This window comes from Phalangium opilio, unplaced genomic scaffold, assembly GCF_054372755.1.
Source record: "Phalangium opilio isolate 3A_F unplaced genomic scaffold, DU_Popi_V2 ptg000369l_1, whole genome shotgun sequence".
Taxonomy (NCBI): domain Eukaryota; kingdom Metazoa; phylum Arthropoda; class Arachnida; order Opiliones; family Phalangiidae; genus Phalangium; species Phalangium opilio.
The window spans coordinates 927,173-953,544 of record NW_028324232.1 but is presented as its reverse complement, the minus strand read 5'-3'; the positions used below and the strand labels follow the sequence as shown (position 1 = coordinate 953,544).

The 26,372-nt window shown below is 33.7% G+C and overlaps 3 protein-coding genes across 4 annotated transcripts; 2 read left to right on the top strand and 1 right to left on the bottom strand.

The window, feature by feature from the left end:
- Positions 1-827: 827 nt before the first annotated feature.
- Positions 828-18,118, bottom strand: LOC149597207 (anion exchange transporter-like). The gene is made up of 17 exons (XM_089861105.1): positions 18,004-18,118; positions 7,675-7,812; positions 6,770-7,189; positions 6,448-6,558; positions 6,144-6,379; positions 5,912-6,076; positions 3,262-3,500; positions 3,156-3,198; positions 2,990-3,094; positions 2,738-2,929; positions 2,418-2,513; positions 2,237-2,343; positions 2,090-2,162; positions 1,907-2,022; positions 1,580-1,767; positions 1,328-1,509; positions 828-1,257 (listed from the first exon to the last, which is right to left on the bottom strand). The coding sequence occupies exons 1-17, from the start codon at positions 18,116-18,118 to the stop codon at positions 1,012-1,014; spliced, it is 2,772 nt and encodes a 923-aa protein (XP_089717231.1). The 3' UTR covers positions 828-1,011.
- Positions 18,119-18,990: 872 nt separating this feature from the next.
- LOC149597206 (uncharacterized) lies at positions 18,991-19,724 on the top strand. Its single transcript, XM_089861104.1, has 2 exons — positions 18,991-19,346; positions 19,456-19,724. The coding sequence occupies exons 1-2, from the start codon at positions 19,055-19,057 to the stop codon at positions 19,722-19,724; spliced, it is 561 nt and encodes a 186-aa protein (XP_089717230.1). The 5' UTR covers positions 18,991-19,054.
- Positions 19,725-19,939: 215 nt separating this feature from the next.
- On the top strand, positions 19,940-24,511 carry LOC149597205 (beta-parvin-like). 2 transcript variants are annotated; one of them, XM_089861081.1, is made up of 6 exons: positions 19,940-20,001; positions 20,852-21,259; positions 21,952-22,126; positions 22,202-22,352; positions 23,307-23,481; positions 24,263-24,511. In XM_089861081.1, exons 1-6 carry the CDS (start codon positions 19,983-19,985, stop codon positions 24,337-24,339), a joined length of 1,005 nt encoding a protein of 334 aa, XP_089717207.1. In that variant the 5' UTR covers positions 19,940-19,982; the 3' UTR covers positions 24,340-24,511. The 2 variants fall into 2 exon arrangements, with proteins under 2 accessions (XP_089717207.1, XP_089717206.1); XM_089861080.1 differs by lacking the exon at positions 19,940-20,001 and adding an exon at positions 20,329-20,488.
- Positions 24,512-26,372: the final 1,861 nt, after the last annotated feature.

Genomic DNA, 26,372 nt, shown 5'->3' with positions numbered 1-26,372 from the left:
TCTTTGGTCGCGCGTGAACTTTATTTGGGATTTAGTTGCACGTGAATATTATTTTGTATTTAATTGCACGTGAATGTTATTTTCGATTTAATTGCACGTGAATGTTATTTTCGATTTAATTGCACGTGAATTTTATTTTGGATTTAGTTGCACGTGAATTTTATTTTCGATATAGTTGCACGAGAATTTTAAATGAAGGCGCGAAGTATGTATCGCGGATTACAATATGATCCAATGAATAAATCTTTTGGAGACCCGTGCTTTTATATCTACCTACCTTGAATCCAGTCTAACGCGGTTTACCTACGCTGTTCGACACAGTCACAAACTTCTAGGACGTATTGCGACTCTAATATAATATTTTGTAGTACCACAGTAGATACGGAAAAAACCCGCCACCTGTAAAATAAGTATGTATATATACTAGGTCGCGACCTGTGTACTGCACGTTATGATCCACGCAATTTTATCGGCAGAACCACGCCTTCTTAATGCGTAATCAAACGAAATTTAATTACTTTTAATGTTCACTTAAATTAAATTAATTTAAATAACCTTAATAAAGGTCGCAATATGCTGTTTGTTGACCTGTTTTTCATCGTCGCTTCTAAAGAGATAAAGGAAATTATAGTTAAAATCTTATTTTATTTTTCAAACTTTAAATTAACGTAGAAAAACTCAAAATTATTATTATTTTTTTTTTCACGTTTCAAGTTTTTAAAAATTACATAAATTTTTTTTTCAATGAATTTATTTTTAAAATTCATGGACGGCATAATAATATTAATAATTCGTGAATAATGAGGAATGATAAGGTAGATTTAGTTTTAGTATCGTCGAAAGGGTTAAGAAAATTCAGATATAATATTTAATTTAATTTTAAAAAAGCTCTATACTAAAATCTAAATACAATCCTTTATAAAAACGCAATAATGCTTTCCCTAAATATTTACATAATAATAAAATGAAACAAAAGGTGAGGTTGTTCAGTTCAGTTCAATTCAATTCAATTCACAAATAAGAGCTGCGAACAATATGCCCGCTAGCGTTACTGACAATACTGGCTCGTTGTGTTCTCCCATTTTCGCTGATTTGAAAATTAACTTGTTTGGCGTAATCGTCGTCTTCGAGGTCATCATCTTCGTCACCGTTTAAGGACGTTGTCGCAATGTCCTTGACCTGAACTCCGAGATCAGTTTGAGTCGAACTCGGTGAATCTCGACGTAGTCCCGGAACTCTTAAACCGGTACCATCCTCCTGTGGGGTTTAGTTAAATTTTAGAGCGTGAATTCACTTTAACGTGAATCACCTTCACTTGAAACTTTACCTTATCTTGACCATTTTCATTTTGATATTGATTAAAACTGATTGACGTCGATATATTGTCGAAACTGACAGCGTTAATACGGTTTGTCGTTGCCAGAACCGCGTCTTGAATGGTAGGGAATACATTGTCGTAACCCACCATGTCCAAGGTACCAGAACGTTGCAACGTTCCCAATACATTGTCTATAGTGGTAATTAAACGGTTAATTTAATCCCAAGCTAACTAATTATTGTATATTTTATAATCAATTACCTGGTAACGCTGCTAAAGAGAATTCAATATTATGTTTTCGGCATTTTTCAATGCCTTCGTGTAAGGCTTCCACTCCAGTGTTGTCCACGAAACACGTGGAGGAAAGATCAACAACCAAAAACGAATGAGCGGTCAAGTCCGTTGATCCATTGGTGATATTTAATTCGCTGTTATAGCTGGGTTTAACTCTGGAATTAGATAATGTATTTAGTCGCACAACCTACATTAAGGATAATTATATTAGTTTCGTAAAGAACTTTAACCTAGGCGCGACTAAAAACTAAATAAAACAATATGGTCAAGACAGAATAAGTTTACAAAACTTACTGTTGAAGTTGTTTAATTATTCTTTTAACGTCCGCTACGAAATTACCAGCCGTGGCGAAACATAATGGATTACCGAATCGAAATAATATTAATCGACCTTGATCAGGACCTAAATTCTAGAAATTAAATTTAATTATAATTAAAGTTAATGTCTATAATTGATAAATATATATTAATACTTACAACTTTCTTCTTTTTATTGTTGGGTAGAAAGATCCCCGATGTTTTTACTTCCCTTAGTAACGTTCCTCGATAACTAATTATATAAGTTTAATTACCATTATTTAATTTAGTTTAAATAATAATTCTTAATGAATTAAATATAATTACCCTTGCATTCTCCACGTTACGCTTAACAAAGTGATAATGACACCAATCATTAATCCATAAGTTACGTCTAATATTATAACGCATGCGCAAGTCGTCACCCAGACAATCTGCATTAATTATATACAATTAATTAATATAGTTAATAAAATTGATTAATTTCGATTTAAGTTTAAATGCTTACGGCGTCCGCTTTTGAGACATTCCATAATTTCTTGACTTCCGTTATGTTAAAAAGATATCCCTTTAGAGCCGTGGCTAAAATAGTCGCTAAAACACACTGAAATAATTAATTTCTTATTAGTAAATTATTATAATTAAGTACAATAATTAAAAAAAACTGGACACTGGTCACTTAAAATGTCGAGTAACCTTAAAACCTTCAAATAATTATTTAAGTGACCAAGACCCACAAGCATTTAATTTTGTAATCTATCCCAGTGGTCATCCATTTATCCTTATTTCTCAACCTAGACCAAAGGCCTTAAAATAAATTAAGATTACCTTGGGCAATGGCTCCAGCAATGGTCCAATGAAATACAAGACCAAAGCTAAAAACACGCAAGAGATCATTCCAGTTAACTGAGTCTTGCAACCGACACTTTCCAAAACTGAACTCCTGGCCAATGAACCACATCCTGGTAAGCAGAGAAAGAATCCACCGAGAATATTGCCACAACCGAGGGCTAAAAGTTCCTAGGAAAGAAATTAGTTTTAATATTCGATTTTAATTTGGTCATCAACTCAGTGACCAACCTGATTGGCGTCAACTTCGTGATTGTATCGACGAGCGAATGTTTTACCCATACTGAAAGTGGACGCGAAACCCACAATAGCCACCGCTATCGCGTCACCAATTACCTGTAATTAAAATTAATTATTAACTTAATTATTAAAAAGTAGCAATATGATTACCCCCTACCTTTGGAAGTAATTCCACTAAAGGTGCTACCGGTTTGGGTAATCTACGTAAATAATATTGAAATTAATTTAATTTAAAATAATTTAATTAAGTTAATTTTGTTTACCCTTTTGGGATGTTGTTTACAATAGGAACGCTATATTTATGGTTCAATTCCAAATAGTACGAAACTATACTGCATATTATAACCATTATTAAATCAACTGGTAATGGAATACGCGCCAATTTTTGGAATCGAGGTCCCGCCAAATCTTTGCCCATTATTAGCATAACGCATACGCAGACTGACATGATTGTCGTGATCATATTAGCGTCTCCTATATTCTCAACCACAGCCACTAAAGTCTGCAATTAAAAAACCCGCAAATTAAAAATTAACAAGACGGCCCAAGGGCTCGTAATAGTAGCCATATCGTACGAGTGAATAGCCCCTCTATACCCTACCCCTAATGAGTGGATAACCCCTCTATACCTTACCCTAATGAGTGAATAGCGCTATCTTTTTCTATGCTTAATTGATTTACCGTGCATAAAATCAGAGTTAATAGCCCCTCGATTCCCCACTCTAAACAGTGATTAAATTATAACCGTATAAATTTACTGATGCTGTAATTCTAATAGACTTATGCCGATGCACACTTATCGCATCTTATAAATTTCAAACAAGGACTAATGCCCAGAAACTTTTGAAAGAGAAAGTTTAGTTATAGTGATTATCCCCTCGAATTACCTTTAGCAATGCTAAAATGATCAAACGCATAACGCTCATTTAACACTATGTTAGCTCTATCTAAACACACATTTGAATTAACCGCCAAAACGTTCCAGTCAAACATAACATAGAATCATAGATGACGATAGCTACCGAACGAGAACGAAACACATGAGGAGCGCGGTAGGAAACGGGGAAAATCGTTATCTATTTAATTAACACATAAATAAAAAGAAAATAAATATAAAAACACCAAACATACAAATTCATAAGTATCCAACCCCACAGATAAAAATTCAAAAGTATCCGACCCCACAGATAAAAATTCAAAAGTATCCGACCCCACAGATAAAAATTCAAAAGTATCCGACCCCACAGATAAAAATTCAAAAGTATCCGACCCCACTGAAAAAAATTCAAAAGTATCCGACCCCACAGATAAAAATTCAAAAGTATCCGACCCCACAGATAAAAATTCAAAAGTATCCGACCCCACAGATAAAAATTCAAAAGTATCCGGCCCCACAGATAAAAATTCAAAAGTATCCGACCCCACAGATAAAAATTCAAAAGTATCCGACCCCACAGATAAAAATTCAAAAGTATCCGACCCCACAGATAAAAATTCAAAAGTATCCGACCCCACAGATAAAAATTCAAAAGTATCCGACCCCACAGATAAAAATTCAAAAGTATCCGACCCCACAGATAAAAATTCAAAAGTATCCGACCCCACAGATAAAAATTCAAAAGTATCCGACCCCACAGATAAAAATTCAAAAGTATCCGACCCCACAGATAAAAATTCAAAAGTATCCGACCCCACAGATAAAAATTCAAAAGTATCCGACCCCACAGATAAAAATTCAAAAGTATCCGACCCCACAGATAAAAATTCAAAAGTATCCGACCCCACAGATAAAAATTCAAAAGTATCCGACCCCACAGATAAAAATTCAAAAGTATCCGACCCCACAGATAAAAATTCAAAAGTATCCGACCCCACAGATAAAAATTCAAAAGTATCCGACCCCACAGATAAAAATTCAAAAGTATCCGACCCCACAGATAAAAATTCAAAAGTATCCGACCCCACAGATAAAAATTCAAAAGTATCCGACCCCACAGATAAAAATTCAAAAGTATCCGACCCCACAGATAAAAATTCAAAAGTATCCGACCCCACAGATAAAAATTCAAAAGTATCCGACCCCACAGATAAAAATTCAAAAGTATCCGACCCCACAGATAAAAATTCAAAAGTATCCGACCCCACAGATAAAAATTCAAAAGTATCCGACCCCACAGATAAAAATTCAAAAGTATCCGACCCCACAGATAAAAATTCAAAAGTATCCGACCCCACAGATAAAAATTCAAAAGTATCCGACCCCACAGATAAAAATTCAAAAGTATCCGACCCCACAGATAAAAATTCAAAAGTATCCGACCCCACAGATAAAAATTCAAAAGTATCCGACCCCACAGATAAAAATTCAAAAGTATCCGATCCCACAGATTAAGAGGTACCCCACCCCACATCACCCCGACATTTTAGAGATAAAAATAAATAATAAAAAACTCGAGGTTTCTATCAAGTCTCTATGGTTTAGTGGTTAGAATGTTTGTCTACTACACCAGAGACACGGGTTCGATTCCCGGGTCTGACCTGAAAAAATTTTAATTAAAATTAAATCTCTAACCGAGCCCAGTTACCCCTATGGGTGGGTTGTGGTAATATAAAGTTCCTTTTAAGCTAAAATCTGACGATAACGAAAGCGAAAACTCCGGCCACGACTACTACTAGTACTACTACGGCTCGGGTCAAACTAAGAGCCTATCGTATACTACGATATGGCTAAAAAAGAAAAAAAAAGAAATTCACGAGGAATATTTTTCATTAAGCTCGTGCAATTTCAGCACGTGAGAATTTTAATCAGCGCGTGAAATTTATCTTTTATAAAATCTCGTGACTTGTATAGTGGTTATTTTTTATTTTTAGGTTGCTATGGCAACGGACATAGGCCTAATCTTTCAAACTTACATTTATAACTCCAAAAACTCCGGTGAAATCTTTGAATTTCAAATTGAAGCAACCTTTAAGTTGGGAGGCGATAATTTGAACGGCGCATCCAGTCATAAAACCGCTTGCCAATGAGGGAGATATTAAAATACCCAATCGACCACATCGCAAAATTCCCATCAAAACCTTTAATTAAATAAATTAATTAAATTTTTAATTAAATCGCGATTAAGACAATAAAAGGACACCTTACTTGTATTATACCACTCATAAGAGTCACGGCTACCGTCACTTGAATAGGAGTGATAATTTTACCAGACGGTCCTACTGTTGGTAAAATGGTATCATTAAACGCGTAAGTTGTTTCGTTATGGAGGTCCAGATCGAACCCGGGCGGTTTAGGCGGATGCGGAACCAATTCCCCGCTTTCTACGGTAGCCAATCGTCGGACGGCATTAGCGGTTATAATGGAAACCACCGTAAATGTCCCTTTTATTTAATTGACCAATCAGAATTAAGATATATTAAAACGCGATTAAAATATATCATTTTCTTACCGACTGAACATTGCATAGACGTTCCCATAACGCTATAAACAGCCGATGGGAAAAATGACCCGTAGAGACCGTAAACTGGCGCAACAGCATTAGCTAACGCGTTTGCCATACCTGCAATTGTAATTAAATTAAATTAAGTTTTTTTTTAATTAATTATAAATGAGGGTAAGACAGCATTCAGGGGTTTTTATTCCCATGTTAACTCTATGGCCCCTGTAAAAATGTTTCACTCTGCAATACACCGATGTTTGCGGGGAAAGCCACCCATAAGGGGCTATAGGAAATTTTAATCAATAATGATTAAAAATAATGAATTATTTACCTTGAGGAACGTGAAATATTGCGGAGGTAATCCCAGAAATGATATCGCAGACCAAATACTCCTTAATCTTGTAAGACTTAATCCAACCGATACAAGGAAATAGACTTATGATAATCCGAAATATTTTATCACCATTACAAATGTCCCTTTTAGTCTTTTTAATTTTTTTCTTCAACTGGGCGCCCGCTTCCGCCAATACCTTCTTTTTCTTGTCGTCCCCTTGACCACCGGTCAAGCTACTAACCCCGCCCAAACTGGCCAGATCATTAGATTGACCCAATTTCGTTGAAAACCCCGGAATTAATCCACTTTCGTCGGACCCGATTTGGTAACACTCGGACACTGTCCATACTGGCCTGTCGATGACCAATCGAGGGGTACGTAGTTGAGGAATATCCTGCGACGAGTCGATACTGTCTTCTAAAGATAATTAAACGTAATTAGCTAGGCAATACGCGTTAATTAAATAATGATTAAAAATTATTAATTAAACAAATATTTTGATATTTTTGACTTTGTGTTCAACTGATCATAACTTTAGTTCTAATTAAGTTAGAATTAATTTGAAAGTAGCGTTGGAAAGACGGCATTCCGTAGAGTAATTGCTCCGATTTTCATAAAAACCGGGATTCAAATAATGCTTCCGTAATTTAAAGAATTTTAACATAAAAAATGTAAATTAGAAGTTTTTGATAATAACTTTAGTTCTAAATAAGTTAGAATTAATTTCAAAGTAGCGTTAGAAAGAGCGCATTCCGTAGAGTAATCGCTCCGAGTATCATTAATCCCTCGACTTAAATCGTAACTTAACACGGCAAGTTAAAGTTTCATAACATAATTTAATCTCTAGTAATATTTCACTGTAGATTAGAGAGCTAAATAAATAAATAAATAAATATAGCTACCGTTTGTGTTAATGATGGTTGAAGGTGATGGTCTCAGAGTATTGGCACCCATGTCGTGATCGTTAGTGCCAATCGTAGACAACCTGGGTTCGCTCTGGCTTTTGTGAAAATCCGCGTTTTGCTCTCTCATTTTCTTGACTGCAAAAGATTGTACCCAAAAAAATTCCCCCCTCGGTTAAACAATTTGCCGGAATCAACCAATAAAATTCCTTGACAAAATTAAATTGAGATAGCTACGTGAGATCAGAAATAATTTAAAGGTATCTATAGGAGGGGTATTTCCAGGTATTTTTTGAGACGCCGTGAAGGGGGAGGGGGATGAGAAGTTCACGTGTATTCAAAATTTCCTCAAAATAAATTAGTTTAAATTGACAGTTGATAATATTGCATTCGATATCGCAAAACTATTTAGGTTTAAATTAAACATTGTAGTTATTTATTGTTATTATTATTTTTTTTGCACAAATGTACGTAACTACTTTATGTGCAATGACGTTAGTATATCTGGCAATGGAATTTAATAATATTATAACGAAGGTTAATCGTACAGATGTAATGTAGATTAGAAATGCGTATGTCAAAGCTAAACATATATTTAATTTTTTTTTTAATTTAATTTTGCGGATTACTTTTTCATGATTTTAATTATTCCGACCATTCTGATTTTTAAAGGGAGAGTGAAAGGGTAAATCTTGTGATATTTTATTATTTTCTTCTATAAATTACAAGACCCTACCTATCTGCATAGGAAATTTTGTTGTTACGCGATTGGTCCGGATGTGCAGATTTCAACTTATCTATGAAATCACAAACTAATTTGAATTTTAAATTCATTCATCGTGGGTCTTGTAACTAGTAGAAGAATCGATAAGAAATCACTTGATTTTTCCGTTTCACCCTACCTTTAACGGAATTAAAATAAATACCATTTTTTTCTTGTTTCAAGTTCAAGACTAGTTAGTTATCTCCTTAATTATTATCGAAATTAAATATAATTAAGGTGTTTTTTCCGTCAAAGGAAAATTAAAATTAAAAAATCAAGGCCATTTAATGAAATAATTTAAATTCAAGAATTTAATTTGATTTCCGACATTGAAAAAAAAAACCGGGGTGGTTTTTTTTCTTCTTATTATTATTATTAATGACCTTATGACCTTAGAGGTGTTTAATCACACCTTTGTTTTACGTGAAATAAAATTAAATTAATAAAAATTACCCCTTTCTTATAGGTATTTTGGGGGGTTTTTTATGTTACGTGCTCAAATTCAGTATTTTGGGGAATTTTCATTTATTTTTTTTATTTTAGTAAATTAGAGACTTTGATTATTTTAAACCGGTTATTTTAATGGAATTATTGGTGGTAAAACCAAAGATACTCAAATACTACGTAAGATATGGGTGACTAGTTTGATTAAATTGTTTTTTAAAAAAGTAAGTTTAGTTTCTTTATAAAAAAAAACAAAATTTATTATAAAAATAAAAATTCCCTTTTGGTAAACTAAATTGTCGCGGAAATCTAATATTTTTTTCAATTTTATTTTATCAGATTTTAAACCATTCTAAGAATGCAACTAAATGAATATTCTTTAAATATTCTTGTCAAGTCATTCCGTGATTCTTTTAGGAACCGAGGGAGGGCGGGAGAATGTTTTTTTTTAACCGGTTAAAAATAATAGCCTGTAATTTTAACGTAGCTCTGAATTTCACAATATTAGAACACTGGGATTATATTTATTTTTTTTTATATATATCTTCAATTTCATGAAAATTGTTTAAAGTTATATTCGAGGAAATTGAACAGTTTTTTTTGGACTATCAAGGTCATTGTTATGACGTCATACATAATCAAAGCTTATGATTTAATTAAAGGAATATTTATATTTAAATTATTTAGACTTAACTAAGAAATAAATCGTAAAAAGGTTATTAACCTTAGACTTTAATATTTAAAATATTCGCCTACTCTATAAAATAAATAATACCTATTGGGGATATTATTTCGTGACGTCATTTAACGTTTCAAGTTAGTTTAATATTAAGTAATGTTAAAAATTTAATTTTAAACTGGTTTGCCTAGACATAATTTAAAACGAATTTAAAAAAAAATTTAAATATTTTTAAATTGCAATTAACTAATTTGCATAAGTTACAATATATGATTTAATTCATGTCCTTTTTCCTGTTAATGGGGAAGATTAATTTTAGTCTAAACGTGTTAAAAAAAGGGTTGCGCAATGTTATTTCACCGTGATTTCATATTTTTTATTAGTACCACTTCCTTAAGTGATGTCTCAAAGTTAACGCACCTGTTTCATCTCGACTAGTTTTCCAACACACTTAAATGTAACGATAACCTCGATTGGTTCTTAACAACCGGAATATCCGAAAAGTAACTCGTAGGCCTACTTCTTTAGAATAACGGTTATTTAAAAATATCGTGCCATACCCCTCTAATAATTAAAGAAACCAGTTCTAATGCTGCAAACGCGTCCTTGGACATAAACGGAATTTGAATATTATGTTGTATACGTTTAAATAATTAGAATAATTAAAGTTTAACTCGAACGCTATATTAATTAATAGATCACGTGATGCAGTTATTACGTTTTTTTGCTGTATATATTATATATATTAACAGGAATACATACACCATACAACTACTAGAAATTATTGCGTCCCATGTTAATTTCTATGCGGGTTTAGTGGGCCGGGCTTGAGAACTTAGTATTTCTGATGGCGTCTTTCCTAACTGCCGTTTCATTGGTTGGGTAGCAACACGAGTTCCAAGGTGTAACGCGCAGCGAGATATATTATTGGCTAGGTAAAATTTGTCATACGTAATGATTAGTCTCTAGCTCCTCCCACAATAACTGCCAAGTGAAAATTGCTCTGCATAATTATTCCAATTAGCTGTATACATTCCTGAACGTCACGCGTGAATACGGTTTTTCTCAAGGCCATAATTTTCTAGACACAGGTAGGGAGGTAGGGTTATCCTTATTTAGTAAGACTTTATCTAATCATTAATATTGATTTTTAAAAAAATGGTAATTTAATGGTATTATCCCATTGGACCGAATCCCATTCGACCGAAACCGCTTTTTGGTTTTTTATGGAGAATATATTTAAATTTCCAGCCCAATGGCGGGTTTCTGCTGAATGGGAATTTATTTGAAAGAATTAGTTAATTAAATGTCTGTGAGGATTTCGAATCACCGCAACAGCATGGTAGAATATCAGGCTTTTAATTCAAAGGCTCGGGTTCAAACCCAGAGAAGGAAATTGTAAGTTAAGTTAGGTTAGGTTAGGTTAATAATATTTTATAAATCATTTAACTATTCTACGCCTTTTCTAAAATATTTATGTTTAGCTTCATTGACTTCTCAAATAATATGCCTTTTCCAAAACATTACTGTTATGTTTGGTTAGGTTTGGTTTGGTTAAGTTAGATTAGTAATATTTTATAAATCATTTAACAATGTTACGCCTTTTCCAAAATATTGATGTCTTATACCTTCATTGACTTCTCAAATAATATGCCTTTTTCAAAACTTTACTGTTATGTTAGGTTAGGTTTGGGTTCGTTATGTTAGGTTAGTAATATTTTACAAATCATTTTACTATGGTACGCCTTTTCCAAAATGTTCATGTTTAGCTTCATTGACTTCTCAAATAATATGCCTTTTCCAAAATATTACTGTTATGTTAGGTTTGGTTAGGTTAGGTTCGGTTCGGTTAGGTTAGGTTTGGTTAGGTTAGGTTAGGTTAGGTTTGTTAGGTTAGGTTAGGTTAGGTTAGGTTTGGTATGGTTTGGTTAGGTTTAAGTTTGGTTTGGTCAGGTCAGGTTAGGTTAGGTTAGGTGTGGTTTGGTCAGGTTTGGTCAGGTTTGGTTAGGTTAGGTTAGGTTTGGTTAGGTTTAGGTTAGGTTAAGTTTGGTTAGGTTTAGGTTTGGTTAGGTTTGGTTTGGTCAGGTTTGGTTAGGTTAGGTTTAGGTTAGGTTAGGTTAGGTTTGGTTTGGTTTGGTTAGGTTTAGGTTTGGTTTGGTCAGGTTAGGTTAGGTTAGGTGTGGTTAGGCGTGGTTTGGTTAGGTTATGTTAGGTTTGGTTAGGTTTAGGTTAGGTTAGGTTTGGTTAGGTTCAGGTTTGGTTAGGTTAGGTTAGGTTAGGTTTGGTCAGGTTTAGTTAGGTTTGGTTAGGTTAGGTTAGGTTAGGTTAGGTAAGATTAGCTTAGGGTAGGTTAGGTTAGGTAAGATTAGCTTAGGTAAGCTTAGGTTAGGTTAGCTTAGGTTAGGTTAGGTTAGCTTAGGTTAGGTTAGGTTAGGTTTGGTTAGGTTTAGGTTTAGGTTTAGGTTAGGTTAGGTTTGGTTTGGTTAGGTTAGGTTAGGTTTAGGTTAGGTTAGGTTTAGGTTAGGTTTAGGTTAGGTTTAGGTTAGGTTAGGTTAGGTTTGGTTTGGTTTGGTTTGGTTTGGTTAGGTAAGGTTTAGGTTAGGTTAGGTTTAGGTTAGGTTAGGTTAGGTTTGGTTTGGTTAGGTTAGGTTACTTCTATTATTCGAACCTTACAGGAGGGATTTCTACAATTATAGTAACTAGTTTTATCCTTTTTCTTATTCAATTGAAACAAGTAGCCATTATTAATGTAAAGAAAGCCGCCTTTATTAGCAATTCTCTCCGTTATCAATCACTCTTAATGTTAAATTTTGCATTTCAAACATCAATATATATATATATATATACAACGAAAACTGTAGGGTAAAAAAAGCCTTAAAAAAAGTGAAAACGTTTGCTTTTTAAACTTTGATATATATTTTCCCAAAACCGCACATTTGGGCTGTTTTCGGTTGAATGGGAAACGCGTTCGGTCGATTGGGATTCGGTCGAATGGGACACAAGCAATTTAATATTGTGATCGAAACTTGATCAGGATTAACAAAAAAAAAAATCAAAGAAAGACATGCCGCTCTCTGATTGGATCTCTCTTAGATATCTCTCGCGCAGTACACATATTACAGTTAGTTCAATTCAATTACCTATTGATCTCATATTCAAGTGATATTGAAGGCTTAAAGCTTTGTTAATTTGAAGGAATTACTGAAATGACGCTGCACGCTATTGCTTTAGATACCGAATGAATTTTGGCTTTTTGTAGATTGATAAAGTACGTTGGAAATACAGTAACAGTTGGTACAATCGAGCACGAGTGTTACAAGTGTGTGCTTCCAACGCTATTGTTAGAATTGTTGACTGATTTCGTATTGCGGTACAAAAGACCTTGATTGAACTAACGAAATATGTTCTAAATGTTAACCTCTATACCGCTAACTTGATTTACCCGGGTCTATAACTTCACACTAAACTTACACTGTACCTTTAAATCATTAGAAGAAAATAATTGTAGAATTCTATCTTTACTTATCGCCCTTACTGGAGACTCAACAAATAGTCGCTCGGTACTCGGCGAATACCAAATAGGCTCGCTTACAATTAACAGCGTAAACACGTGCCTTATGTTTCAATGTTTCCAAATACATCTATAGTTAGATATAGTTCAATATTCTTTCTGACATTGAAAACCAAATATTGACGAGGAAATTAAATAAATTCCAGTTAATTTCTGGATTATTTATTTACTTTTAAAGTGCTCAACAGATTGTTGTTTTTCATTAAAACTAGGCGTAGATGTTACTTTAGATGTTATAAACTAAGCTATCGAGCTCTGTTTACTAAAACGCAAATTGGAAAAATATAGAAAAACATGTTTTTTACCAAAATATTATAAGGTATTTGAGAGAAACCCAAGGTCATTGCTGGAAAGCGAACAAAACAATGCGCTAATCTTCTTTTTAAAGGTTTATTAATCATTAGTATTAATTTTGATCATTTTGTTTACGACTTATTCAAATTTATATTTTTTTTTCCTTAAAATGGCGTTAAAATTATTGTTCAATTTGTTAAATAAAAAAAAATTATTCAGAAATAGCCAATTTTAAGTTAATTTAATCTGACAAGTGAATGTATTGTTCACACCGACAAAACCGGTTTTTTTTTTAAAAGAAAATCCACTCTCCACCCCACCCACCCTCACACTATCAATGAACGATATTGAAACTTAACCAGATATAGTTAAATATACACGATTGAATTATTTTGTTATTTGATATTATTTATAATAATATTTTATTTTTTGGGAGTGGTTCCTTTCCAGACTCCTATTACACGCCTACATTCTTACATTTTCTTTTTTAATTTATTACGTATTAAATTTATAGGCAATTAAAATTAATTAAATAAGATATTGGCGCCAAAATCGCGTAATACGCTTTTAATTATGTTCAATACGCTCGAGATTTTTATTATTTTATTTTTATTTTTATTTTTATTTCATGGCACGTGAAAATAATTCAAATGTCTCGAGATAAAAAAAAATTTCCACGTGAATTTGTTCTTTTAAAACACGAGCTTATTTTTTAACATTAAAAATTATTTCAAAGCTAACCTTAGTAGGATTAATATCGCGTGATTTTAGTATATTTAAATTTGACATTGAGGTAGAGTTTGAACATATGTTCTTTAAACAAATTTTAAAATCAAATCCTATACTCGGTTACAGGCTTAAAAAGGGTTATGGGATCTCAATCTCATTGAAAAATCGAACTTACTTTATTTATTTATTTTCTTTGGAATTCCCTCCAATAAAACGAATTCCAAACTAATTATCCCAATTAAGAGACTCGCGACTAATTATTATTATTATTAATAGCCATATTTTTAATTTAATATAATTTTAATATTCAAATTAATCAAATCAAATTTATTTAGGAAAATGAACATAAATCGAACAGACCCGACCTGACCAACTTCAATCTCAGATCTAATTTGACAAATACGTTGATGTGAATCTCGTGTATAGGCATTAATCCTTTTAGATATGAATTTTGATATAAAAGCTTTGGGGGGGAACCAATGGAGAAATACCTTGGCCTTGACGTCAGTTTTGCATTTAACCAATTAGATCGAGGCACTCAAGGGCAGGTACTACCTTACAAATTTGCCTTTTGTTTTAGTAATTCGTTCTTAATGCTCTTTAAATGACAACGCTTAAATAATTCACATTAAAATTTAACTCGAGATATTAAAAATGCTTCAACATTTTCTGCGCCTATTTAATTAAATTGTCATCATTTTTATTAAGTTAAAAGTATGCCTACCGTTTTGTAGTTGAACTATCACCATAAGTTTATGAGATATGTTCCTTCCATAAGTTTGTTTAATTAATCTCTGGTCATCACAAACTGAATTGTAATTTTGAAGTGAGTGAGTGAGTGAGTGAGTGAGTGAGGTAGGTCATAGATTCGAGAGGAGGTAAAGCGAGGGAGGGGGCCTGGTTGGTGAGTGAGGTGGCGCTGCTGTCAAATTTGGGCTTAGTAATGCGGACTAAAATAGGAGTGCCTAGATGGAATAGGTCCTAGCTGCAAAATTAATTAACCACCACCGAGTGTACTTAAGACTTCAATTGACTCGCTCCCCCTCGTTCTAGCTCGAGCTGTAAGTCTCACAGTAGCATTACGAACTTGTATTGGTAGTGTCATACTTATCATGTAAAATAGCACTTATAAACTTGATAGATTGCCTCATAAAACTCTTTGCAAATGTGACAATTCCGTGACAGATATCTAATTAAGTCTATTTTATAATTGACAAATTTATTGAGGAGGAAAAATAATTTTATTCTTAACCTTAGCTTTATTTTCCTTAACAATTCAAGGTTAGTAAGTTGAAGTGACTATATTGAGAGTAGTGGCATCTTACGGTATCTTCCCATAGAGTACAGTACCTTAACTGCCATTACTACGCCAATATTAAAAAAATAAATAAATAAATAAAAATTCTATATGGCACGTGCGATTTCAAAGTTTAAAATTTAAACTTAAAAAAATAAATAAATAAAAAAATTCTCGTGGTGATTTCAAAATATCTAAATAGCCAATTACATAGAAATCACTTAGTGCATAACCATTTAAGAAGCCGTCTCGCTTTAGCATCTTATTTAAGTTAAATTTTTAGCCGCAAAAAGTTAAAATAAGTATGTTTTTATTAATATTTTTATTTATTTATTTATTTAAATAAATAAAAACACGTAATTGGTAACTACTCGCTTCGTAAACTTTTTACGAGTTAATTCTATAACATCACCGAAGCGAATCTCGTTTCAATTTTAATATTAATATATCTCTTATGACAACCGACGAAAACATTCAATTAAAAAGGAACCAAAATTAGCTGATACCTCAAAAATATTCTTTCATTTCAAGAAGGCAGTTTTTATCATCGGTTATAATTAATGTTAATCGCTCAATAAGGTCACCTTAAAAAGAAATTAATACTATATTTTTTATCGTAGTTGTATACAGGGTGTTTGTGAAAGGTCCATCAATAATGAAAGGGCGTATTTATTGGGCCATTTTGAGTCGAAAATGTTCTATGACATTTTTCCATCCGGGCCACTGTTTTCAAGTTATGATTGGAGTAATTTACGGATGACCCCTTAAATTTAATTAAGAAATTGAAAGACAGCGCTAATTTAATGAAGGGGTCATCCCTAAAATATTCAAATCATAACTCGAAAACCGTGGCTCGAACGGCAAAATGTCATAGAACATTTTCGACTCAAAATGGCCCAATAAATACGCTCTTTCATTATTGATGGACTTTTCACAAACACCTTGTATAGAAATGGCATTCCAATCGGGATTCAAAGATTATTAAATTACCCTTTCGATACGGGGCTATTGAAAATCGCGTCATTTGGTTGCGCCATCCAATTAATATGGGTTTTGGCTTTGTCTTAAAATTGTTTCACGGTGTTAGGCCCCTCCCTCCCTCCCTCTCCGAATCGCTTTTAATCGAAATAAAAGAACTTGAAATAAACTTTGGATCCGTATTGGCAACCACGTGCTTTTACCCAAAGTCAATTTTCTTTTTCAAAGAGGATTAGCTGACGAAGGTGGATTTAATTCCGATTAATTAGCCTTGATTCTTTATTCAAGCCTACGTTCCCTGAAAGGTCCCGCCATTATTCTAGCGTTCCTGGATTAGAGTTAATCCTATAGGCTATAGAAACGAATTAATTTTCGTTGTCAAGGTACCGACGTGTTATTAGCTGCTGCTTTAGTTAAAATCCTCTTTTTTTTCAACGTTTCCCGCCACTTTTATTAACCGTATAACATGTGTCACTTTTCAGTTAAATTTTACTTAAAATTTTTACGCGTTGTCACGTATCTGAGCGCGTGAATTTTATTTTGTAATTTTAAAAAGTGTATGCGCACGCGCTCGGCAGACTTTCTTTCCCCTCTTTATTATTTTTCTGTTCACGTGAAATTTATTTAAATTTAAAGCGCGAGACTTGGGTTATTTTATTTTATTTTATTATTAGCACGTGAATTTTATTTTCTTATTTTTAAAAGTAAAACCGCGCGCTAGACTTTATTTCTCCTCTTTTATTATTTTTCTGTTCACGTGAATTTATATAAATTTAAAGCGCGAGACTTGGGTTATTTTTTATTTTATTGTTATTTTTAGCGCGTGCATTTTATTATTTTAAAAAGTGAAAGCTCCTGCCACGTTCACGTGAAATTTATTTCAAGTTACAGCGCAAGATTTTAAATTTTTTATTTAAAATAATAATAATACCAACTTACCCAATGAAATAAAAACCATACTAATTTTTGTTATAAAAATTCAATACCGCCAAATTGGTACAAATATTAAATAATCTGTCTGGGTATTTCTCTTTTTTTGGGGATTAAGTATTAATACCTGGCACGTCAATAGTGAATTATTAATTTTAGTATATTGTCCCTGGAATTTATCTTTTTGGGCATAAACCATCCGTGACTCACAATTTTTGGTTTAAAATAATTCTCCGATAATACGGGGCATTGTTTAGTTAATACCTAGGTTTAATATTTAATCCCAGACCTTTACGTCATTGTGTAATAACTATCACAACACGTAATAGTATATAAGTAAGGTCACGAGTACACGGGTGTCTACAGGGACAAGTAGTTGTACAGGGGCCGTACGTTTAACCAGGGAACCTTTGCCCCTTGATCTTAGCTTCCCTAAAAAGTTTTAATAATGACTTGAAATCAAGTCAGTTCAATTCAACTCTTAGCTTTTAATACAGTCAAAGTCAAAGAGGTGCCTTTAATACATCATCATCTCTTATCAATTAGTAATTTAATCTGTTTTTTATTCAGTTCAGTGATGTAATTATTGTTTCATCGTAATCAACAGGTTGATAAATAAATAGTATAGGCATATTTAGGCTTACCTGCGAAATACTTGTTATCCATTAACAAATCGTAGAGTCTTATTTTTTCACTTAAACTTAAACTAAGTTTGCGATGGACTTTAGGAATGGTATTGCGAAAAACATTTTCCGCCATTTTGAATGCAATTGATTAGCGCAATTAATAAGACTACCGATATGAAACATTTCTCCGTATAAGCCTAGGATTTGTGAGCTCGAATTTTTCCCGTAGTTGAACGGTAATCTACCTTGGCCTATTAACATTGAACATTGCGTGTACTTCAACCCCTGTACCATGGAATATATAACTTTACATCTGTTTAGGAGCACTTGGCAATAGCGAAGTTTTAATACTCGCTTGCCTTTTATCTGGCTCAGTTTGTTTAATTTTTTTAAACAACTAAGTGCGCTTGCAATTTTCGTGGCCCCTCCTCTATAATAAATATAATTATAAGTTTGCTTTCCGTGCAAGGTTTTGTTTGTACATATTGTTAATTACAGATGACTTTCATGTCTATAACACCTTTGTCTTTATAAATTTATCATCAGGTGTCCGGTGTCGTTTAGTGGGAAAACTAAGTACATGGCAATAGTTGTTGTTGTTATGGTGAGCCTTTTAAATACTTATCTCAATTTTAATCGCGGAATTTACTGCCAAAGGGTTTAATATTAACGGAAAGGTTTAGAGTTAGTTAAGGCACAACTTTGATTTGGATTCTATGCTAATGTCTAACTAATTAAAGAAAACATTTCAGTCCGAATATCTTCGGTTTTATTAATGGTAGAAACGTCATAATTTAGGCCTAAACTATTAGAAGTGTCCGTGGTACTGTATTCCTCATGGCACAGCAGCGTATAGATGTTTGTTGGCGTAAAGACTTTTACGGAAGTGACTTTTATCTTTTCCTGAAAGGGAAACAGACCTTGTTTCCTCTTCCGTTAGCGAAAAAAAATGAAATTAATTATTTCGAATTTGTTATTTGTTCCATCATAACGCGGTGAGGCTCTCTAAGGGCGGGACCACGGCTTAAGTGTTCTTCTAAATTAAGTAATTGTCCTCGAGGATTTCATTATGGCTGAGAACGTTGACAGAGATATGCCCCCCACATTGTCGGCCATTTTTAGGCGAAGGGAATCAGCGGGGAACGCTCTGGAACGGGCCCCTAGTACCACTTTGTATCGCAAGTCCATCCTAGATACCTTTTATCCACCCGAGGAGCCCGACAGTTGCCCTTGCAATGTCCCCATCGTTGTCCAAGCCATTCGTAAAGCTCCCCTTCCACCCCCTAGAGTGTCCTCTCTTACCGGCGAAGAAGATTACGATAACTTGCCACCTCCGCCCCCAGAACTACTGGACAACCAAGGTCAGACACTTACGGCCAGTAGTTGTGATCGCCACTGACCATTCGACGCCTGAAATCGGATATATCGAAAATTGTCTCTTAAAAAGGGTTCTGGTTTTCTTATTTTCAGATGAATTGCCCCCTCCACCGCCACCGGAAGTTGACGAAGCCATCGATGACACGTCCGAAGAGGATCAACGCTATTTGAACCAGGCCTATTACGAAGAATACGCCCCTAAAGCTGACCATTTGAAACGGGAGGAAGTGAGAGAGAATACCATTTACGAAACATCACCTTACGATGACAAAGGTTACCCGGGTCAATCTGGCACCTTACCACCGGCTTTGGCAAAGAGATACGTCAATAAACCTAAAAGGGGTGAGTACGGTGCTGTTTAGAGTACTTTGTGACTTATACAGGTACCCTAGCCTGGGATTACTTTGTATCAGTCAATTGCTGATACAGTCTTTGAGTATCTTGGTTTGAACCAAATTTTTCATTGAGGTCAATTGGATTAAGTTTGAGGTAAACTAAGGATCTTAACTACTAGAGATATTAGTGGTTTATCTTATCTCAAATTTGTCATTCAAAGTTCTAAAATGAATAATGCTCCTGATAAGCTACAAGTGTTTTTAGTTTCGCGTAATTAAGACGCTATGGCCACCTCTAACCAAGGTAATTTTCTGTAATTAGTAATTTATGTTACTTAAAAATTTAGTAAAATTAAGTTTTATTTATTATTGTCCCCTTTTAAATATTATTAACTCGGTTTTAAAACAAAAACCAATCAATTTCAAAGTAAAACAAGTAGAAACCAAGGGCCCTAAATTTAAAAATTCGCGCGTAGTATTTTTACTCCCATTGATGGTATTATTTACGAAGTTTATGAATTAGCTAGTATGACGTCACCGTGAGTAACTCCGGGGTCTTTGCCTTTTACGGTATTATGAATAGCGGGCGCGCCAAACTTAAACAGGTGTTTCCCCCATCGGCGGGGTAAAGAATCCCGTTGCCTAGTTTGGATGGTTTTAATCTCATTTCGTAATGGCGTCGCCCAGACCGAAATCTCCGAAACCAGCACCTTCAACCCCTCAAAAAAAGAAAGATGAGTCCTTTTTAGACTATTTAGGGACTCTAGGACGTAGAAAGAAGATTAAGGAAGGTAATTAACTTAATTTTGATCAATCGCGATGCCTAAATAACTTAATTTAGGACTGTTATTCAAGTAATGCGTGCTAAGCCTTGGTCAGTGTTTTTATTGGAAAATGGTTAAAAACTCCGCCAGCATCCCGCAATTCTAATTAAAAATTTATAATTTCGTAATTAAGCTCTTATATTTAATTAATTTCTTGGTCATTAGATTAATTGCGATGTTTTAGAAGTGTTTGTTTGTGTTTTAGTACAAATTAAATATAGTTTTTTAGTTCAAAAAGTGAAAAGCAAAAGCCACACCCCCCTTTAAATCTTTAAGCTTAATTAGTCATTAATTTTAAAGATAATTAATTACAACTACGTTTTATTTCAGTCGCTGAGCTTCAAGAAGAAGGTAAAAATGCCATTGATTCGCCTGGCAGCCCAACCAATCCTGATTTGCCTCCTGATGATTACATTCTGGAGGAATACGAGGAACGGTCAATGATTGAACCTTCATCTTTTGATGACCCTCGTTTGAAAGAACTCGTTACTGTTTTGATTGATTGGATCAATGACGAATTGGCCACTCAAAGAATTATTGTCAAGGATATCGAGGAAGACTTGTACGATGGACAGATTTTGCAGAAATTGCTGGAAAAGTTATCGGGAGTCAAATTGGATGTAGTGGAAGTCACCCAATCTGAGGAATTGCAGAAACAAAAATTGCAGACTGTTCTTGACGCTGTCAATAAAATCCTGGGCTTGCCAAGATGGAATCAAAACAAATGGAGTGTTGAAAGTATGTTTCAAGAACAAATATATTTGCAAACAGACCTAAAACTGAAATTGTAGGCCTAAAATTGTCTGGTATGCCTAAAATGGTCTGGTAGGTCTTAAAGTAGGCCTAAAATGGTCTGGTAGGTCTTAAAGTAGGCCTAAAATTGTCTGTCAGTTTTAAAAGAGGCCTAAAATTGTCTGTCAGTCTTAAAATAGACCTAAAATTGTCTGTCAGTTATAAATTAGGCTTAAAATTGTCTGTCAGTTATAAATTAGGCCTAAAATTGTCTGTCAGTTTTAAAGTAGGCCTAAAATTGTCTGTCAGTTTTAAAGTAGGCCTAAAATTGTCTGTCAGTTTTAAAGTAGGCTTAAAATTGTCTGTCAGTTTTAAAGTAGGCCTAAAATTGTCTGGTAGGTCTTAAAGTAGGCTTAAAATTGTCTGTCAGTTTTAAAGTAGGCCTAAAATTGTCTGGTAGGTCTTAAAGTAGGCTTAAAATTGTCTGTCAGTCTTAAATTAGGCCTAAAATTGTCTCAGTCTTAAATTAGGCCTAAAATTGTCTGTCAGTCTTAAAGTAGGCCCAAAAATGTCTGTCAGTCTTAAAGTAGGCCTAAAATTGGTCTATTAATTTCAAAATCGGTGTGAAAATTAATTTAAAAATCATATTAACGTCATTTATTGTTTGTTTGTTTGTTTGTTTGTTTGTTTGTTGTCAGATATTCACTCCAAGAATGTTGTGTCCATCATTCACTTGTTGGTCAGTCTGGTTAGACACTTCAGGGCTCCCATTCGCCTTCCTGAGAATGTTTCTGTCAATGTGGTCATTGTCCAGAAGAAAGACGGACGTTTACAAACCAGGAAGGTCAAGGAAGAATTGACCGCCACTTATGAGTAAGTTAAAAAAGCATTTTATAACTTTATTGCCGCAGGATTAAGAGAAAACCCCTTTGAATTTAATTTGAACAGTGATTTGGGGATGAGAGTTGAAAGGGACGCCTTTGACACTCTGTTTGACCACGCCCCTGATAAACTACAAGTGGTCAAGCAGTCTCTGGTTTCCTTTGTTAATAAACATCTGAATAGAATCAATTTGGAAGTAAATGATCTTGATACTCAGGTAGGAACCCGATTTCTATTGTTTTTTATCTCCAGCTGGGCCAATTTTACTGTTTTTGTGGCTTTCTGTCACCTTTGACCCTGTAGTCCCTGTGGAGGCTCTAACTATGGGTGGGGGAGATGGGAAATCTGAGAGAAATAGGCGTGCTAACTGTGGAAAGGCTTAGGTTGGGTGGGACGCCAAAAAAGGGGGAGGAATAGACGGACTGATTTCTAATTGGTTCCTCTGTAGACCTTCTTAGCCAATTAGAATTGAGTCCGCCTATTCCTCCCCCATTTTTTGGAGTCCCACCCAACCTAAGCCTTTCCACAGTTAGTTGGGCCTATTTCTCTCAGATTTCCCATCATCCCTTGCTCTAACCTTAAACTTAAAATATTTTGCTGAATGCAATCACGTTTATTTCTTTGACCTTTGACCTTTGACCTTATGGGGAAATCATTGTTTGTGATCATATTTTCACTAATTGCAATACATTTTTAAATTATATTAATACCTTTTTATGAAATGGGAATTTGGAAATTTCGTTTTTTGGCATTAATTGCTTTGGCTAATTTAATTAACCCTTTGACCTTATGGGGAAATCATTGTTTGTGATCATATTTTCACTAATTGCAATACATTTTTAAATTATATTAATTCTTTTTATGAAATGGGAATTTTAAATTTCATTTTTTGGCACTAATTGCTTTGGCTAATTTAATTAACCTTTGACCTTATGGGGAAATCATTGTTTGTGATCATATTTTCACTAATTGCAATACATTTTTAAATTATATTAATTCTTTTTATGAAATGGGAATTTGGAAATTTCTTTTTGGCACTAATTGCTTTGGCTAATTTAATTAACCTTTGACCTGATGGTCTATTTTATTTTTTGGCTTTTCAAAATTCATTATGGTTTATTCTTATTAATTAATTAATTAAGTATATTTTGTGTGTGGGGGCGTGGTCCAGTTTCACGATGGAGTTTATTTGAGTTTGCTGATGGGATTATTGGAGGGCTATTTTGTGCCATTGTACTCTTTTCACTTGACCCCGACGACCTTTGAGCAAAAGGTGGCCAATGTGGCTCTGGCTTTTGAACTCATGATGGAAGCTGGTTTGGGGAAACCCAAGGCCCGCCCTGAAGGTAATAATTCCGCTCCATTATATCAGTAGGCCTATTTTCTAACTCAAATTTAGACTAATTTCCCCCATCTCTATTTCCTTTGAATTTTTGGCCCAAATATCTCAATTATTTCTGGCCTATTTCTTAGTTTAGTTTAATTTAATTTTGCCAGTTTAAATATTAGTCCTTTAAAATTTGTAGGCTTAAATTTAATATCATCAAGTTAAGGATTAGAATTTGGCCTATTTTACCAATTTATTTGGCCTACAATTCAGTTTAAATATCTCAATTATTTCTGACCTATTTCTTATTTTGATAGTTTAAATATTAGACCATTTTAAAATTTCTAGGCTTAAATTTAATATAATCAATTTAAAGATTACAATTTGGCCTATTTTTGCCAATTTATTTGGCCTAGAATTCAGTTTAAATATCTCAATTATTTCTCTCTGCAATATTTCTTAGTTTAATTTAATTTAGCCAGTTAATTACGTTTAAATATTAGTCCCTTTTTAAATTTGTAGGCTTAAATTTAATATAATCAATTTAAAGATTAGATTTGGCCTATTTTTGCCAATTTATTTCGCCTAAAATTCAGTTTAAACATCTAGATTATTTATAGCCTATTTCTTAGTTTAGTTTAATTTAATTTATCCAGTTAATTACATTTAAATAATAGACCTTTTTCAAAAATTTATAGGCTTAAATTTAATGTAACCAATTTATAGATTACAATTAGGCCTATTTTAGCCAATTTATTTGGCCTACAATTCTGAGAATGTGCAATATATATATTTTTCAGACTTGGTTAATTTGGATCTGAAATCGACTTTAAGGGTCCTTTACAATTTATTCACAAAATATAAGGGTATTATTTAATAACAAGTTTTATTATTCTTTATTGTTTTGGACCAAGAAAAAGTGTGCCATATTATTAATTAATTATTTGCATTTAAAAACATGGTAACAATTAAATTTTAAATAACTTGTGCCTTAACAACAGCTGCCAATTGTTAATATTAAATATTAATATTATTTTAAAGATCTGAAATTATTTTTGTTCTTGTAGCTTTTAACCTCAAAAAAAAAAAAAAATTCCCCCAAAATTAAAATCTATGCAAAATATTTTCATTAATTAATTAATTAAATAATTAAAAATTTTGGGGGAAATTTATTTATCGTGCAACTATTTATTAGAAATAATAAAAATAAAAATTTTAAGATTTTAGTGAAAATATGATCTCATCTTTGACTATGGGGATTGGGTCATGGGAATTTTTTTTTTTTTTTGTACTGGAAACTATGGGAATTTGCTACGAAAAATTTTAAAACTCCAAAATTTTGGGCTCAAAAATAATAATGGCAAGAGTTGTATTTTTCCCGTACAACTCAACGCGATCGATACTATAGAACTGCCATTACGATTTAGTTCATTTCAACCCCAAAATTCCATACATATAAACGGCATCCCGCCTTAGTTGGCCCCTTTGGCCTGCTGAATTCTTGGTGTGGGATGAATGGATGAAACTCGTCCGGTATTTTTCTCCGGACATTCTTGGAATTCCTGAGCTTCCCCAATGACGTCACCATACGTCTTTCCGCCCGCCAAATTTATCGCCTTAAGCCTTGGCAAAAGTTTTTATTTTTTTACGACTACGCTGTTCACATCGCAGTCTGGAACGAGGGGCAGTTCACTAAATTTAATTAAAAATTCGCCAAGGGGTGGGGAAGGTTTTTAATTTAAGGTAGTTAAAATATTCTTTAATTAATTGGATTAGTATAATTTTGGGATAAGGGTATTTATATGGGGGAAGTGAACCACCCCTCGTTAGACATTATAGTGAAGAAGAGGCGGGAAGTAAATCTTGTCTCGAAGCCAAAAGTTTTCGAGTCGTTTCTTGTTTAGCCCACTCAGCCCATTTTAAAAAAAAAAAATTGTACCAAACTAGTTTTTAGACGTTCAACTTTGGACTTATACGAGTTTTCAGAGTCTTCTCTAGTCGTAGTCTTCTATTTTTGCCACATTAAGGCCCCCACTTTTTTAATTAAGGCGAAAATATTGGCTAGTTCAATTTAGTATATTGTTAAATAAGTTTCCCGCCTTTTTCAAAACGCAACTTGAAAGGATCAAAGAGCGCGCGCGTTATTTTGTTTTCGCGCCTTATTTAATTAATTGATTTTTTCCCGCCTTTTTTGGAAAACACGTGCGTAGAGTTTCGTCGCGTGGTGGATAGATGGCGTTAGTGTGCTAAGGTACAAATCTTATTAGTTTATTCTATCAGGGAGGAAGTAGGTAAGATGGAGCGGTAATTATTATGATGATGGGCGACCTACGGCACTGAAACTCTCCCGTTATACTGTACCCTTCAGCCATTTTATTTGTATGAGAACTAGCTTCTATTTTTAAGAGAGAGGAGGTGATCTTTACGATCCGACCTAAATTTCTGGTAGGATTTGGGTTGCGTATATGGCCCGTTATAGATATAGGGATTACGACTCCATCTGTATCTCCTTTAAGCCTTGACTCTCCCGTCTGCCACTGTACTTCAAGTTCCAGAGAAAAAGTCCGCGTAAGTTTCCCAGAAGTTTATTGGCGAATTATCTAGAAAATCATGAGTCAAAGAAAAACAGTCGTCGTGTAGTGTAGAAGTACTGGCTGCTTGATGTAACTCTTTTTAATTCATAAGCGAGACAAGTACCTAAAGCCGTATCTTTCGTTATAATTTTATTAGATAAAAATTTACGGATAATAATTTAATACAAGAGTAAATATTCCAATTGGAATTGAAACTATTTTAACCACGAATATTTCACTTTAAAACACGTGAAAATTTAATTAATAACTCCCGATTGACATTTGACAGGGTCACGTTTATCAGTTACTGTACTTGAAGGTACAGTAACCTCTTTGG

Bases quoted from the DNA above. Each gene is read 5' to 3' on its own strand.
- LOC149597205 (XM_089861080.1), top strand. From the start codon at position 20,371: ATGGCGTCGCCCAGACCGAAATCTCCGAAACCAGCACCTTCAACCCCT. The intron at 20,489-20,851 runs GTAATTAACTTA...GTTTTATTTCAG, and splicing joins TAGAAAGAAGATTAAGGAAG to TCGCTGAGCTTCAAGAAGAA. The intron at 22,127-22,201 runs GTAAGTTAAAAA...TAATTTGAACAG, and splicing joins GAATTGACCGCCACTTATGA to TGATTTGGGGATGAGAGTTG.
- LOC149597206 (XM_089861104.1), top strand. From the start codon at position 19,055: ATGGCTGAGAACGTTGACAGAGATATGCCCCCCACATTGTCGGCCATT. The intron at 19,347-19,455 runs GTCAGACACTTA...TCTTATTTTCAG, and splicing joins AGAACTACTGGACAACCAAG to ATGAATTGCCCCCTCCACCG.
- LOC149597207 (XM_089861105.1), bottom strand. From the start codon at position 18,118: ATGGCGGAAAATGTTTTTCGCAATACCATTCCTAAAGTCCATCGCAAA. The intron at 7,813-18,003 runs GTAAGCCTAAAT...AATCTTTTGCAG, and splicing joins GGATAACAAGTATTTCGCAG to TCAAGAAAATGAGAGAGCAA. The intron at 2,344-2,417 runs GTAAGCATTTAA...TAATTAATGCAG, and splicing joins ATGTCTCAAAAGCGGACGCC to ATTGTCTGGGTGACGACTTG.